The sequence below is a fragment of the Hyperolius riggenbachi genome, chromosome 11 (genome assembly GCF_040937935.1).
Source record: "Hyperolius riggenbachi isolate aHypRig1 chromosome 11, aHypRig1.pri, whole genome shotgun sequence".
Taxonomy (NCBI): domain Eukaryota; kingdom Metazoa; phylum Chordata; class Amphibia; order Anura; family Hyperoliidae; genus Hyperolius; species Hyperolius riggenbachi.
The window spans coordinates 196,652,164-196,669,472 of NC_090656.1; the positions used below are offsets into that span (position 1 = coordinate 196,652,164).

General features: G+C 40.3%; 1 protein-coding gene across 6 annotated transcripts in view; it reads right to left on the reverse strand.

Moving 5' to 3' along the window:
- Positions 1 to 5,211: 5,211 nt before the first annotated feature.
- Positions 5,212 to 17,309, reverse strand: part of CELF1 (CUGBP Elav-like family member 1) — a 93,267-nt gene continuing 81,169 nt past the window's right edge. For all 6 annotated transcript variants that reach the window (XM_068261644.1, XM_068261643.1, XM_068261641.1 and 3 more), the window contains 2 exons: positions 16,506 to 16,672; positions 5,212 to 8,512 (listed from right to left, as the gene is read on the reverse strand). In XM_068261644.1, coding sequence (XP_068117745.1) covers positions 16,545 to 16,672 — 128 coding nt within the window. In that variant the 3' untranslated portion in view covers positions 5,212 to 8,512; positions 16,506 to 16,544. The remainder of the gene's footprint in view (positions 8,513 to 16,505; positions 16,673 to 17,309) is intronic.

The following is a 17,309-nucleotide window of genomic DNA, read 5'->3' on the forward strand; positions in this document are numbered from 1 at the left end:
TCAATTACGATTGGCCAATCACTGACCAATTTTACCACATCCATGTAACATGAGTGTTACCTACACAATCAGCACATAGTATTCAATATTTCTTGACCCTCACACTACATGGAGGTGGTATTGGCCAATCATAATTGAAAGGGTTTACCAGGCTTAAAAGACAACTGAATTGAGAGAGATAGGCTGTCATTTATTTCCTTTTTAATACCAGTTGCCAGGCAGCCCTACTAATCTATTTGGCTGCAGTAGTGTCTGAATCACACCAGAAACAAGCTCGTCAGATCTGAAAATGTCAGAAACACCTGATCTGCTGTATGCTTGTTCAGGATCTATGGCTGGATCAGTAGGACAGCCAGGCAACTGGTATTGCTTAAAATGAAATAAATATGGCAGCCTTCATGTACCGCTCGCTTCAGTTGTCCTTTAACACAGTGGAGTAAGGAAACAGACACACAAAAAAGCGGTCCTTACATTTAAAAGCAAACCTGAATTAAACGTTCTTATGCTTCACCTCATCTCTTCCATGTTTCCCTTATTTACAAAAAAGGATTGTCCGTCAAAATTAAATTCCATGTACCCACTACTCTGTTTATCATGCAACCTTACCCTATATTGCAAGCGCTCCAATCTAATCAGAAATGTTTCTGCCGTCAAATCTTATCTCAGTCAACCTGGCTCTATTTTGTACATTGCCGACAAGAAGAGATGGAAACGTGTCATCACCCCTCCCACATGCCTGCTCCTCACTGATTGGCTGAGGGCAGTTCAGTGAGCTGCTGAAATATGATTTATGCTTTGTGCAGCTGTTCATGAAGCAAGCTAATTATGACTTTATAGTGAACTTCATATGAGGAAATGACATCAGGATTGACCTTAGTCAGAGGGAGTCAAGATGGAAAATTTCAGGAAGTTTTCTTTTACTGTATAAAATTCACTAAAATCAAACCATGGACTGTATAATACAGGATATATATTTAGAACAAGTAATCATCTCTTAGATGTGTTTTTTTTCCCTGGGATAGTATGGCTGTCCCTGTTGCTTTAACACTGTTTTACTAATGCACATTGCCAGCTCACCTGACCGGAGCTGCAAATGTGTGGTCTCTTGAGTAACTGGGGTGCCATCTCACTGTTACTGACATCCATGAGAAAATATCACCCTCCAAAAGGATAGAGTGCACAGGAAGAAAGCTACCATCTTCTGCATGCATTTGCTATTTAGTTTGTGATGTGACAGGGAATCCATTCAGTTGTGTTTGAATGCAGAAGAAATTTAGTCATACCAAAAATGCAGCAAACAGTTCAGCAAAAATTGCATTAAGTTAACAGTAATCTGGGCCTTAAAGGAGACTGTTCATGGCATAGCAATACTCTACACATGATCAGAAAAGCTGGATGGATTGCATGCAGTGGAAACTGACCTTTACACCTTGTATATGCTAGACTGAACTCATTCAGGGTGAGTGTTAGCGACCTATCACAGTCAAGAATGTAGCATGTGGAAAGGTAGCCCCACAGACAGTGATTTGTTCCATACACACATCTGTATCACAGATAATCATTTTGAGGTCAAGACAACCCTTCCTCAGTATAGTCTCCCTCAGGGGCTGTCTTCTCTGTAGTAGGGTCTCCCTCAGGGGTGTGTCTTCTCTGTAGTAAGGTCTCCCTCAGGGGTGTGTCTTGTTTGTAGTACAGATGTACATTTATATGGAATAATTTAAACAAATCCCTTTCTTGCATGTCAAGTGATTGCAATACATTTGATCCAAGTCAGCCACGAAGTTCAAAGCAATCAAAAACAAATTCCAACAACTGAAGTGGGAGGGATATGGAGACTTCCATACTTATTTCCTGTAAACCACCACCAGCTGCCCAACAGCCCTGCTGATGTTTGGCTGCAGTAGTATCTGAACATATGTAGATAAGATGTTTCTTACATTGTCAGATGTAAGATTAGCTGCATGTATCAGAGGAAATGGTTAAAAGTATTAAATGAGGATCAGTAGGACAGCCAAGCAACTAGTGTTTAAAAGAAAATAAATAGGGCAGCCTCCAAATACCCCTCATTACAGTTGTCCATTAAACAATACTAGAGTTGTAAAAAAGGGTCTCCTTTTACTTACCTTGGGCTTCTTCCAGTTCCATCACTGTCCTCTTCCTTGATCCGCTGTGTAGGCCAGTAAATCATGTAACCTGGCTAAATAACACACTATTTGGCCTCTATTGATCATGCTCCCATGGCTGGGAGCATTCTGTGCATGCACAGTACTTTAAGATTAGTAACCGGGCATGCACAAAATGCTCCCAGAAACAGGAGCATGATCAAGGAGTCATGCTGCTGGACCAGCGCATGCGCAGTAGTGTGCAACTTGCCCAAGTTTCACATTTTATCCACCCACACAGTAGATCAAGTAAATCCTGGAGGATAACGAGGAATCCAAGACTACGAGGGCTGGAAGGAACCCCAAGTAAGTAAAAGGGGACACTGTCTTTTTAACTCAAGTATCCTTTAAAGATTAACTAGTGAAAAAGTAATATTTCTTTTTTTTTACAATATCCATTTATTAGTCAGTGTTTGCCCATTGTAAAATCTTTCATCACCCTGATTTACATTCTGAAATTGTTTACAGGTGGTGACGTCTTTAGTCCCATCAGGTGAAGCTCTGGGGAATGTTTTAGAATTCCAAAACCAGTGCTATTGTATCCTCCAGGAGGAGAATTCCACAAGGTTTAAGCGGTTTAAAACCCTGACATAATATTCAATAAAACCATGTTTTCCTACTTTTTATTTGCCATACAGTTATCATATTTGCATTTGTGTTTAAGTATTATTCATTTAGAAAGTATACATTCCTAAAAGTAGTTTTTTGCATTGTGAGCTGAATTTGCATTTTATTAACTGGTTTTATTAATTATGTATTAAATTCAGAAATGCTTTGAATGTGTGTGTCCAGCAGCTTCTCCAGTTAGAGAATGTGTCACATTCCTCACTTGATACATTTAAGTAAACAGAAGATAATATCTACACCTTCTGATGTGTCCACATTTCCCAGCACAGAACTTTAAAGCTCTGTGTGTAACCCTTTGAATGCTGGTCTAGTAAAAAAAATGCTGGTAGTATATAATATACTGTAAAGGATTTTTTAGTGCAAAGAAGAAATGCTGGGTTATATTCAGCTTTAAAGCCCCATTCTACACCATACAATTTTTTGCGCGATCGGACATATCAGATTGAATCAAATTGATGAATCAAGTCGTAGAACAAATTGTATGGTGTAGATAGGGCTTAACAGCTGAGGCCAGTGGTAGGCAGACTTGGCTCTCCAGTTAAGGAACTACAATTCCCACAATGCATTTGCCTTTATGAATCATAACTTGGGACTTGTAGTTCCTTAACAACTGAAGAGCCAAGTGTAGCTATCACTGACCTAGGCCAATGCTGTCCCCCTCCGAACTTGAGGACCAAAGTCATCACACATTTTTTGGCACAGCTCAAATTAAATAATGGACTTAGAATTAGGAAAGGTGTGGTTCATCAAAAAACCTCTCTCTACCCATTGTAACAATAATAATAATATTTTTATAGCACTTTTCCCCCTGGGGACGTAAAGCGCTGTGCCCTGCATTATCCAGTCTCAAAGGCTCAGGAAATGGTGAGTTTTTAGCCTTTTCTTAAAGCTGTCCAGAGAAGGAGCCTCTCGCACTGATTATGGAAGTGAGTTCCATAGAGTAGGGGCTGCATAGGAAAAGGCCCGAGCACCAAATGTTAAGTGCATCCTGGGAATAACCCGATTCATCTTGTTGGCAGAGCAAAGAGTGCATGGAGGGGAATAAAGTTCCAATAGATCTGCTATGTATTTGGGTCCCATGTGGTTTAGAGACTTGAATAATCAGCAGACATTGTAAACACTGGCATGGATCTGGCTCTCATGGACTGGAGTTGAAGAGCCCAGGCCTAGCCTAAGCAACACAGAGGTCAGGAATAGATACCAATATACAGCAATATAGATATAAGTGTTTCTGATACTGAAACCAGGAAAATTACCATAAAAGTGGGTATCCCGAATAATTTACTGCATTCTACATCACTACAGTGCTTCTTTAACCTCCTCAGGATCGCAGTCTTAAAGCCAATGGGTACCAATTAAAAAATAAAAAAAGTCAGGTACTCACCTAAGGAGAGGGAAGGCTCGGTCCTAATGAGACTTCCCTCTCCTCTCCTGGTCCCGCTCAGGATCCCCCATAGCAGTATTCGACCAGTTCGGTCAAATACTGCCACTTCCACTGCCGAAGGGAGGTTTCGGAAGTCTTCGGGAGCACTCAGGCTCCTGAAGACGGGCCGCTCCATACTGCGCATGCGCGAGCGCCCTCTATGACATACTCGCATGTGCGCAGTATGGAGCGGCCAGTCTTCAGGAGCCCGAGTGCTCCCGAAGACTTCCGAAGTCCCCCCGCAGTGGGGGATTTGAACGGAGGATCCTGAGGGCACCAGGAGAGGAGAGGGAAGGCTCATTAGGACTGAGCCTTCCCTCTCCTTAGGTATCTGACTATTTTTTTTAATCGGTAACCATTCACTTTAAATCCCCCTATTGACCAGGCCTTTTTATTACTAAACAGGCCACTGCAGCTTTAAGGCCTCGCTGCAGGGCCGCACAACTCGGCACACAAGTGATCCCCCCCTCCCTTTCCACCCACCAACAGAGCTCTCTATTGGTGGACAACGATCGCTCCCAGGATGGGTTTTTTTTTGCAAATATTAAAAAAAATTAAATAGCCCTATTTTTTCTATTTATGCTCAAAGCTCAAAAGAGTATGGTGAGAACGATGCAAGGTGTAAAAAAGAAAAAAAAAAAAAAAAGAAAGAAAAAAGAAAGAAAAAAGAAAAAAAGAGAAAGAAAAGCTATATACTGTACCGGAAAATAAAAATATGAAACTTTTCTTTGCTACTCATTTTCTAGAAATTGAATGAACTACTCATACAATTTATCATAAGTTTTCTTTTTTTCCTTCAGATTTGCTTTAGAGTGATTCCATCAAGAAGTTTATACCCTCATGAATACATGCTCTGCCCACCGATTGCCTACATGGGACTAGAAAAACATAACATGGGCATGGCTTTAACAAATATTAGTAGCAAAGCCATGACTCATCGATTTTACCTTCTCAACTCCTTTTGCCCTTGAAGCCGTTAAATAAATGCAACACACCATCTTCTCAAACAGTTTAATAGCAAACAAACAAAGGAAGGTACCACACTGTTTACAAAATGACTTCTAGTCAGAACTGCGTGTATGTTGGTGTAACGTTTGTGCACAATTAAAACATCGGCAAATATCCGAGAAAGGAGAAGGGAGGGGGTCTTGAAAATAAAGTTTACAAAGGGTTAATCATTTAACACAGACACACTGGTTTCAAACTTAAACAGAAGTTCATTTTAATCCACAAACTCAGCGATCAGCTATGCAGTAGTGGTTACCTTTTATCTTCTTAAACCATTAAAGAAAATCCATAGTTTCTACATTTTACAACACAATTTTTCACACAGAAACAAAACAAAAAAAGAAAAAAAAAACAAAAACAAACTATTTTTGCTTTGCAAATCAGAAAAAAAAAAACAACAAATTTAATTCAAGACATTTAAGAATAGCGTCTGTGAGGAGGGGATAGTGGAGGTTTTATGAGTCCTGTTTATTACGGCAGCACAGAAGGACATCTTGGTCATATAGTGGCAACTTCGTATATTTTGTTTTTCGACTTCACATTGTGAAATAAATCACTTTACATTGTTTTCTAGTAGAAAAAAGGCAAAAAAACTGTACAAAATCCTAGTGTTAACTACAATCAATTTGTACCAATAAAAAAGCCCACAGGTTTGTCTCCAAAAGATTTTTTTTGTGTTTTTTTTGTTTTTTGCAACTTTATATAGAATTATTCACAAAAAGCAGGCAGATATTATTTAGGAAGGCTGAGGTAATATTATGACAAGGCATAAAATCACCACAGAACTCTGTTTTTAAAAAGTAGTCAGAAGAAAGCCTTTTTTTTGGCATTTAAATTTGATCCAGAAAGGATGTTTTCAGAAGTCTGAGCTTCACTAAAGAGACAGGTCGTGAGGAAGAGAAGGAGTTATGCCCTTCTGTGTGGACCTATATGCTGTGAGCAGCCCTACATAGGAGTTGTGTGTCAGACTGCACCGATGGGAATTTCTGCCTCACAGAAGAATTAAAAAAAAATATAAGTGTAACAGAGCTTCATTATAAAGCTCCTGGGCGCAAGTCAACTTTGGGTTAGACCCTGTGGACAAAGAAGCACCAAAGTGTGGCCAATTTACCACAGCACTGCTCCTTGTGAGCTGGGAAAAGGCTGGAGACAATTTCCCAGAATGATTTGAGTTGGGACACTGACAAACCCTGGCTCACAGCTGTAACAGGAAAAAAAAAAAACCTATTGTGACAATGCAGGCCTACATTTATAGAGTGTCTGGTAGAAGACCAGACAATATAATTGTTTTCGGCACATTTGGAAAGAAAAAATAATTGTTTGCTACAGGCAACACAGTCTAGTCACTTGATATCAGAGGTCCACTATAGTAATAAATTCCTCTTACCCCACCCATTGTTGACATTTAGGTATGAGTAGAAGATTGTGGGCTAGACTATCTTCTAGACTCTTCGGGAGGTCACCTTTGTACTGGAGTTCTTAGCTCTGCCTATTCTTTGCACTGCATTTATCTTTCACTCAAGCTACATGTTAGAATTCTGTCTCCCAAAACCATCAAAACAATCTTAGCAACTATTGCTATATAGATATGCGTGCTGGGCTCTTTGCCAAGAAGCATTTCTTGCTCTAGGAACCTAATTGAGGGAGGGTTTTGATTAAACAAGAGGAATAACGGGACACTATATGGACAAACGTCTTCAGACTCTGAAAATGAAGGCGTTAACCTTAGGAGACACCTGGACAAGTATGGAGTCACCTTAATAGTCTAGACCGTGAGTAGCTTTTGGGAGGTTGGTCAAGATAGGTGGAGCTAGGAACCCACGGCAAGAAAAAGCTATTAGGTTTAGAGTGGACCAACCTTTTAATGAGCAACGCATAAGGTGCCAGATTCTTATAGCATGTCACAAAGCAAAAAATAGATTTCAATTTTTACATCCTCAATTTGAGGATAGCAGGACTCCTGAACATAAACTGTAGCACCGTAAGGTTTCCGATACCCAAAAACCAACCCATTAGGTTCTCTCTTTCACGGTTGGTACTATAGGGCAGCGGACCTTCAGTTTGTGAACACAATCCCTTGTAGAGTTACAGCGCTATACCTTAGCCTGTAAAAACAGACTGTTCTAAGGCAACTATCAGATTGTAGCTTCTGAAATACCTTAAAAAGGTCACCGGTTATCCAATCATTGTGGTGCCAACCGAATGCCACACTGTTACACAGCACAGCTACCCTGCTTGAAGGGGGCGGGAATCCACAGTGCAGTCTGAATACACAAGTTACCTTATACTGCACATCTAGTCACACAAAAGAAAAATTACAAAAATTAAAAGGAAACAGCTACACAACTTTAAAAATGATGTTTACACCCCTGCTTTGTACTTTTTTTTACCTCTAAAACACAACATTTATGAGTTCAGTGAACCCCTTAGAGGGGCAATATTGTGTGTACTGAACTGAGCACAGATGATAGACAGAAATGTACAGGACAAGGCAGAATTAATTTTTTGGCACAGTTTAAGGAGAAAACAAAAAGTGGTCACATTTTGCTGTGAAGTTTGGTACAGCAATTTCAAAAGGAAAATAAATTTTACTAGGCGGAGCTGAACACAAATTCTGGGATAATTGCAAGGTGCTCAGGGGAGGGGCCATAGAATACAAAAGTTGCTAAGCTCCATATTGTATAAAACTTTTTTTGTTTAACTAATGACAGCATAAGCCATTATATCTTTGTAAACAGCAACATGTGACTCTTACGGAGAGATTCCAATTAGTTACAAAGGTTTAGTTAAAAAATAAAAACACAGATTAGCCCCGCCCTCCCTAAGGAAAGAGCACATAAAGACTGAATTGTGGTTGGTAGAAACACAAAAAGGACAAATATTAAACAGTGTGCCAGTTAGGCCTGCTCAAAAGATTAATAGGTACAAAGTATCGTCCCAAAATTAAGTGGTTATTTTATGAATTTCTAGAAAAATAGATTTATATATACTTTTAATCAAATGCAAGGTTTTTTTCTTTTTTTTTTAAATATTGTGTCCCTCTTCGTAGTCTTTGAAGCAAAGCCAATTTGGCAACACACAAGGGGGGAAAAACAAAAAACAAAACAAAATAAAAAAAAAACACAACAACATGGTAAAATATACACATTAGCATCAAAAAAGGTCAACACAAGTTCAGAGGTGAGAGTTCAAGCATCAAAGAAGCTGAAGAAACAAGGATTTGGACGATGAACTTGAACGCCACACCGACATGCTTTAGAGGCACAATGATGGACAAATGGCAGGAAGGGATCTAGAAAACAAAAACAAACCAGAGAAACAGGGAGAAGCACTGAGTTACACGCAATACATCAAATCACAGAGAGAAAAAAAATAAAAAACAAAAAAAAGGACACAGCTAGACACGGGGGCCTAGCTTGGTAGACATGCAAAGACACAGAGGACCAAAGTTACTAGTCTTGGTGAACCTCGGCGTCTCGAAGGGAGACAACATGATGTCACACGCATGTACACACAACTGTGAAAGGATCTGGGAGGGACACAACACCCGACAGACATAAAATTAGAGACTAGAATCACCATGCAAAAGGGAACCCAGTAGAAGAAGTCAAGCCCAGCAACCCGCACGAACACAAATGGGACAGGAGCGGCAGAGTGAAGACCGACAAAAACCCAAACCGCTCCATGTAAACACTGAGTTTTTGTGGTCACATTTACTAGCACCTCTGAAACAATGATGACATCTACGCTCTATGAATGGCACAAATAGTTTCAGAAATCTAACTGAGATGACGTGACAAGTGGTAACCCCCCCCCCCGCCCCCCCTTTTACATAGAACCACTCTTCTCAGTAGTCCTATAACAACCCCATGGCCTTTCCTAAGGCCAAGGTAAAAAGAAAAAAATTACAAAAACTATTTGCTCAGTTTGGCAACAAGCAAATGTTGTATTGCAAACCTCTTAAGTGGTTAGGCATCTTTTTTGTTTTTTTGTTTTGTTTTTCTGATCCACCCAGCTGCAGGTTTATTTTTCTTCCCATGAAGTTGTATCTGGCAACACACAGGAAGCATCTTCACAACCATTTTCATGGTACAAAATGGTGTTCCTCCGTACAGCTGTGTTAGACAGGCTGCCCAGTCGTTGGCTACAAAGGCTCTTTAAAATGTCCAATGGAAACCTGTCAACTTGATTGCAAGTTCCTAGAAACAACGTGTCAGGAAGAAATTTGCAAATGGGTGGAAAAAAAATGAACTCTGCTCTTCAGACTTCTACATTCCAGACTTTCAACATCAATGGAAAATGACTGGGTCCCCCATACATGTACAATAACCAGTCCACCAGCCTGAAATGCCACCTTTGCCATTCACACATAAGCTTATATGAAGGAAAATCAGAAATATTACAATTTTAATATTTAAAGGGTACACGAGGTGACACGTGACATGATATATACATGTGTATATGTACAGTGCCAAGCACACAAATAACTAGCCTGTGTTCCTTTTTTTCTTTCTCTGCCTGAAAGAGTTAAACATCAGGTATGTGAGTGACAGTTTCTGTCTGGGTTGGGTTGGGCTATATAGCATAACACTCACTGATAAGGAATTACAGCTATAAAACACTTTCCTAGCATAAAATGGCTCCTGAGAGCAGGAAAGAGATAAAAAGGGTCAAAAGATCATAGATTTTGCTCTGGCATACATCAATGAATGTGTCATTGAGCAGAGACCGAGAAACCATAAAAACAAAAGGTAGATTTAAATACAAAATAAAACAGTGGGATATCAGTGGGGGGGGAAAAAAACATTTTTAGGAAAAGGAGAATATATACAATATCTCAGTTTATTTTCACCACTAAAAAAAAAATTCTAATACATAGCAAGCAATAGGAGATTTTGTAAAAAAAAAGATGGAAAAAACGGTCACCAACTGTACTCAATTTCCATAATTCCCATCTACTCTCCCTCAAGTCTTTAAAAGGAACCCTAGGTGTGAGACAATGGAATCTGCCATATTAATTTTCTTTTAAAACTAGACCTGGCAGTCCTGCTGATCTTTCTGCTTTCTGATCAGCTGAGTCTAAATCACACACCTGAAACAAGCATGCAGCCAATCTTGTCATATTTGTCATATACATCTGATCTGCATGCTTGTTCAGAGTCTATAACAAAGTATTAAAGGCATTATTTAAAAGGAAAGAAACAAGTCAGCCTTCATATCCCCATCACCTGTGGTTCCCTTTAGAAGTGCTTGAGCTGCAGTGAGCCTTTTCTCTTCGGTGAAATACTAGTTGAAAACTGCTAAACATCTGCATTAAAGTAACCCTGAAGGGGGAAAAGAGTGCCCAAAAACGGTTATCGCCTCGGGAGGAGTAAACCTCTGAGCCTTCCAGAGGCTTCTCCTGTCTTCCTCCACTGGCCCGTTTCAGCGATGTGCCATCTGCAAAACCATCAAAAAGGTGCTTGTAGGCGGCTCACGCATGCGCAGTTGCACTGACCCGATTGGGCTTCGTAAGAAAAGGCAGAGCCCAAACAGGCCTGAGCTACTGCGCAGGGGCGATCTTTGGAGGTCTAAGCGCTAGAACAGCCTGGCAGAGAAAGGCTGACAAAGACTTTGGACCCAGAGACTTCCCTCTCCAGAGGTAATTATCTAAAACAAGGGTAATTGAACTTCTAAACACCAGTAAACCTAAACTTCTAGGCTTTCATGACTTCTAATACTTGCCCATGATGCTCTCTGGCAAGAACCAATCAAATGTACCCACACCGGTTTAACTAAAATGACGTAGGTGAGATCAGACAGCCTCATACACAAATGCTGAGGGTTCAGCGGAAACTCAGCACACATGGTAAATGGGGGTGGCTTCATCAAGAATTCTTACCAGAGCACCCATCAAGGGGCTATAAAAGATGGCAGTGGTGGTGGTTTAGAGGTTTATTTCTTGACAAAACCACCATTTGTGTAGCAAGTTCTATCAAGTACCTTACCTCAACCTAACAAAATTGTTATTCTAAAAAAGGGGAACATTATCTGCATACAATAAAAATCTGCTAAAAGACTGTTTACTTTTTAAATACAAGTGATCAAAACATACTAAGCACTAGAGATGGTCATTGAGATGCAAATTCTGAGTTAATGCAGGATTGCGCAAATTTTGTATGCACATTTATGCAGATTGAAAATGGACCAATCTAATTTTACCTCAACGAGATTTGATTGGTTCATTTTCCAGCTGCATAAATTTGCATAATGCTGCATCAACTTGAAATTATTTGCATCTCATTGACCATCCCTACAAAGCATCCTGCAGGACTGAAGGCGATCCATACCCTTAGCAATCCAACTGGTCATATTAAACCCGGCCATTTTTGACTGAATTAAGGTAGCCATTAACTGACATCTAAATAATTATTGGACGCATTGATCAACATCCATTTAATGCTGGTGCAAAGATTCATTAACCTAAAGGGTTTATTGCCATCGTAAGTTTAACTTACAACATTATCTTCAGTCAACTGGCTAAATAAGTGTAAACAACTAGGAAAACCAGGACATGAAACACCGGTCATCCAGAAACTGCCACACAAAGCCTGCTCAGGCTTGCCTCATTCAGGGCTGAGACACCAGAAAAGCTCCCCAAACGCTAGAGGTTTCAAAAGCTCTTCCCAATGTAATGCTATGGGTTTTCTTTTTTTTACAAAACCTCATCGCTCCAGTGTGCATAGACACATAGGATAACATTAGCAGGAGGTTTCAAAAACTCAAACCGCTCAGAAAAACTCCTCTGGTGTGCACCTGCCCTAAGACATGATCGAATTCAAGGCCCACAACAGTTCTTACAGGGCTTCATCATGGACAGTGCTTAGAAGACATTTTAATGCATTTAATATCCTCTGGCACTTTAGAGTACAGGTAGTCCCCGACATACAACCCGCCAATACGAAAGGCATGGATTGTGTTTCCATGGGAACAAGTCAAAAAATTTTTTCAAATTGAACTTGTAGTTTGAGAAAATCGATCTTAAAGAATTCAAAGAAAAAATGGCTTTTAAACTTGTATAAGCAGGTACAGAGGGTAGAGGTGACACTGGAGGCGGGGGGGGGGGGGGGGGGGGGGGATTTGGGTGTTCAAGAGGAACTGGGGACAGAGATGGCCCAAGGTTCTGACCTAAGAACAGATTCAGCTTAAGAACGAACCTACAGTCCCTATCTTGTTCGTTAGCCGGGGACTACCCATACTAAGAAGCTCCATGAGTAAATGCACTGATAAGTGAAACAAGTTGGCATGCAGAGATTAAATTTTTTGAACGCTGTTCTGATTAAATTAACAAATGGATTGTTTCATGTATGGAAACCTTAAGACCAATCTCATAATTAACAGTAACAAAAATGTTCATGCAAAACAGTTTAATTTAGGGGTGGATTTAGCCGTTGCCACCACAGAAATTTGGAAAAATCTTAAAAAAAAAAAAAAACAGCAATAGGCAACATGATTAATGCTCTCTACATTTCATGGCAGTGCTGCAAATCAGGAAGGCCGGACTTACATGCAAGGGCTCCATAATCACAGAAAGACTGGACTTAAAAATGTGAGGGGTTGATGCAGACCCCATTACAGTCCAGCTGGACTTGCACCTTAGGGGTTGATGTGGACCCCATTACAGTCCAGCTAACCATCTTATTAAAAGGCCTGAAAAGCAGAGTTGTGCAACCCGCAAGTAAACAAACCTGTTGGGCTGTAGAGAATAATGACAAGTCAGGAAGAGACTATTTTTCACATTTATGTCCCAGGCTTCTCTGCTGGGCAAAACTGATGCTCCCCCTCCCCCCCACAAAAAAACACACCAAAAGATGCCTTATAAACAATGCAGAGAGTTACTCTGTATATAAAACACAAAATAAAATCACTGTCTTTTCCGAATTCTACAAAATCTCTTCCCATTGAAATAATTTAGGCAATAAATATTGCTCACTCATCCGAGCTGTATAAAACCTCTATAAAAATATAGAAATGTCATTCTAACAGGCTTATTTCCTTCAATCATCTTTTTTTCAGTTTGATTTTTTTATACACTTGTATAAAAGATCATATCAGGAGCCTGGAAGCCTCAATACGTTTCACATTATACCAAATCAAAAAAAAAGAAACTTTGAACACTTTTTGTTTTTCTCTGAGTATACAATATTCAAGTTTTAGCAGTTCTTCAGCATGTCACGATACATGTATGTAAGTATGCACTAAAGGGTACATACACACACAGGCACATGAAATACTTGTCTATTCTACTACGCAACACCGGACGCCAGTCCGAGAACATTCGAGAGAATTCCCCCTTGTCATCTGCCATTGCCTTGCCCCACTTGCCATGTATGTCGGTAGGTAGAAAAATATTGCCTGTAAATATTTACAAGTCTGGTAAAAAATTGAAAAAAAAAAAAAACACTTTACAAAAATAACAAGACTGATTGTTTTAGAAAGTTGTACTTCAAAATGTGTCATTTGTGCTTATTACCAACTGATTGTATTAGAAATGTCTGAAGACAGGAAAAATTGTTGTGCTGTGCTTATATGGAATTGTTATACCAGTTATTGAAACTAGTTTTCTTCATAGTTATTACCTAAATTAAAAGATTGCTATAAACAGTCTTTTTAGTTATTGTGTGTCATGGCTTAAGTTTAAAATTAATTTTAGGTAGGTGAAGGAGGGCATGTTAATAAGCAGGCATTTTCATTGTTTAAAGAGAATGAGAATCTTTGGAGCTGTAACTAAGCAACCTGTTTCGCCTGCATCTCTCTGGCTTCTTCAAATGCAGGAAGTTGGACAGCTGAACACAGAGGCATGGTATCTTTTAAGACTTGATGTGAAGAAATAACTGAAGACACTCAAAATTTGAAATGTTATTCTGAAACAATCTAATGAGACTTCATGCAATTCCCAATCAAAGTTTTTTTGCTTATCTGGAGGGATATTTTATGACTGCAGATCTTTCAGCCCAGCAAACCATTGGGCACCAGCAGCATCCCTCGGAACCATAGAAATCAACAGCACTAGGGGAGCAAGCTACTACCTGGGCTGCACCATTCACTGGCACTAGGGGAACAAGCTACTTTCACGGCTGCGCTATTCAACCTAATGATTTTCCTGGGCAGTGTATAAACCGTAAATACAACTAATGTAGCACAGCTTATGGGGGAATTAACACATAAGAAACCAAAGCTTGAACAATGCAACCAAATTTTAATTACGTTAAAGTGGTTTATTCCACAAAACAGCACCTACCATCATAGATTTTGTCTTAAGCCTTGTATACACTAGAGTGAACTCAGCCAAGGCAGCCGACTGGGGTCGGGAAGGACAATTATCTAGCATGTATACAGCTGCCCCAATGCTTAAAGATCTGGCATGCCATAAGTGGCAGCAACAAGCACATTGTTCCCCTCTTTATGCAACCATCGCGTGCCACAGTCGTCCCCTCGCCACACATCGGTATGTGCTTGTACAAGTCACAAACTACTTGGCCCCGGAAATTACAGGTGATAGTAATTGTGAGTGTATACCCCTTAAGCCCTTGGTGTTAACTCTGACTTCCTAGAAAATCTTCCATACACCTACCCAGCTCACCATTATTAGATCCCTCCAAAATAAAAAACTTGAAAAATAAGGTTTGCAAAGACAATAAGAGTAGAGAATTCTGATGGCACTATCATTTTAGCTCCATTGAACTATCCTGGCAGCGAGCCTACTAGTAAAGGCCGTTGCGGTCTACTATTCATAATGGTTAGATACCACAATATTGCTTACGTTTACAAATATGGGGCCTTTTTATTTTTACATTTGTCTGGTAGAGTTCCGCCAAGTTCCTACTGTACAGAGCAGCTAAGCAGTTGGCTCAACAATGAAAACAGACACTTGAAACAAGCTATAAAAAGTCCAAAGCTACAATAAATGTCATTTAAGTGGTTGGACAAATCTAAAAACTACAAATCAGCCAATAAAAATTTCACATCATTGCTATTCACCGTCCTTTTAAAGATGACCCCATCACAAATGACAAAAAAACATTGCTGGCTGCATAACCCTAGGTTGGTTTCTATACACACATTCAAGAAGATATGGCCTCCAGCTAAACTCCACCACAGTCAATGGATTCCATGAAGTTTCACGGGACTAGACACAGAATGAGAATTAGACTTTTTAAAAAGTCTAATGTGCGATCCAACTTTTCTGCACTGTTGCGATCTTGCTGCAAGGCAACCTGTACAGTGTGAAAGGACCCCACAACTGCTTATTCTGCTTGTGAAAGGAAAAACCAAGACAAGGGCTGTTCTACTCACTGCAGGATTCAAAACCTTTAAGAGAAGCAGAGACTTTTTTTTCCAAAAAAGGTTGCAAGTCAAAGTAAAAATGAATAGCAATACTCAGTATAAAATATTTGGTGGGGAAGATTTTATATTTCCTAGAAACTGGTTTTTAACAGTCCAATGCCTCTACTACTTTCTAGCGAGGTTCTGATTGTTTTTGTAGACTATTAGCAACAGAAGGGGATGGGCTTTACCAGAGTCACGAGAGATAAAGCTTTTATGTACAGACTGCAGCGGGTGGGCTGAAGAGGTGCCGAGAGACTATTAGTGTGGATTGTCGTGCATGTGGATACTACAAGGTGCGTTACGGTTACAACGGGCCTGCTCGGGTATGTCGCAGGTTCACTTCAAACAAGGGTTACTGAGAAGCTCTACGGTCATTGACTAATACCTATATTGTGCTTTGTAAACATGCATTGTGCATTTAATGGACCAAGGGTCAGATAGTCAATCTTTGTTGATAGTCTAAACGCAGGACAATGGCAAGTGGAGCACGGGACAATAGCAAGTGGAGCGCAGGACAGACCAATAGGAGCTTTTCAAGGCTTTTGAAAGCCCCAAAGAACAGCAGGGGCTCTTCTCTCCCTTTCCAAGGATTCTGGCACTGGTACTTGTCACACATTTGTACAAACACAGCAAAAATTCCAAATAATCATAAAAAAAATAATTCACTGATATGGCACCTAAACTCCAAAATAAAACACTTGGAACAAGTAGTACGAGCCGTTCTTCCATACGAAGCAAAATAAAAAGAAATCACGACAGAGTTGTACCCAGAGTCTTAAGAGGGAAAGAGGCTTCTGGCTTTTAGCACACGGAGATGCTTCGGGGCTGCTGAGAGACAGCAGAGTCGTATGTTCTTACTAAGTGCTCTCCTCCAGCCACACATCCTGGTATTTTTGGCCTTTCCATCCCACACTTACCAGAACTTCCTTCTCGCTCACTCCCCAGGGCAGTAAAGTTCAGTACGGTTTGCTGTCATTCTTGGAGCGTTTAAGCTGGACTTTCAGACGTTTCATTCCGATCTGAAAGCCGTTCATGGACTGGATAGCAGCCTGAGCGGAAACTGGATTGTCATAACTTACGAAGCCTGCCAAACACAAAGACAGGATAGGTGAGAAATGGTTGAAAAATATGGACAGTTCCTAGATTATTCGAGGTAGCATACCTTGGGCAAGACTTCCTAACACTGCTACTGCCTATAGAGCGTGCCCTAGTGGCTGAAGCTCTGGCACTCAAGTCCACCAGGAGAAAAGCGCAGTATATAAATGTTATTTGTCTTGTCTTCCTGTTCTCTGGACAGTCCAAGGGCTTCCTGAATCCTCCTGCAGCCCACTGATCCAGCATAGGGACCCTCTTTAACTATTCGACTAGGTTTCCAGCCATGGACTTTCATCTGTGCACAATCTGCCCAGTATATCCTTACTCATGCATTCCCAGTACAGATGCGCTCATCCACAGCCTTGAGTGTGGCCGGAAGAAACCTATTCCCCTTGCACACAGTCGAATAGGTGAACAGGCTCCCTACGCTGGATCAGTAGACTGAAAGGGTATGTTCTGAACTATCCAGAGGCTTTCCACTACTGAGGTAACCTGTTTTTCCCAACAATTCAGGTGTGCTTTAAAGTAAACCTCTACTACATAAGGATGGCACAATTATGGTGTCAGCAATGTGCTTTAACTATCAGTTTGAGCTGATCAGCAGGGTGTTTTGTGGAAATCCAGAC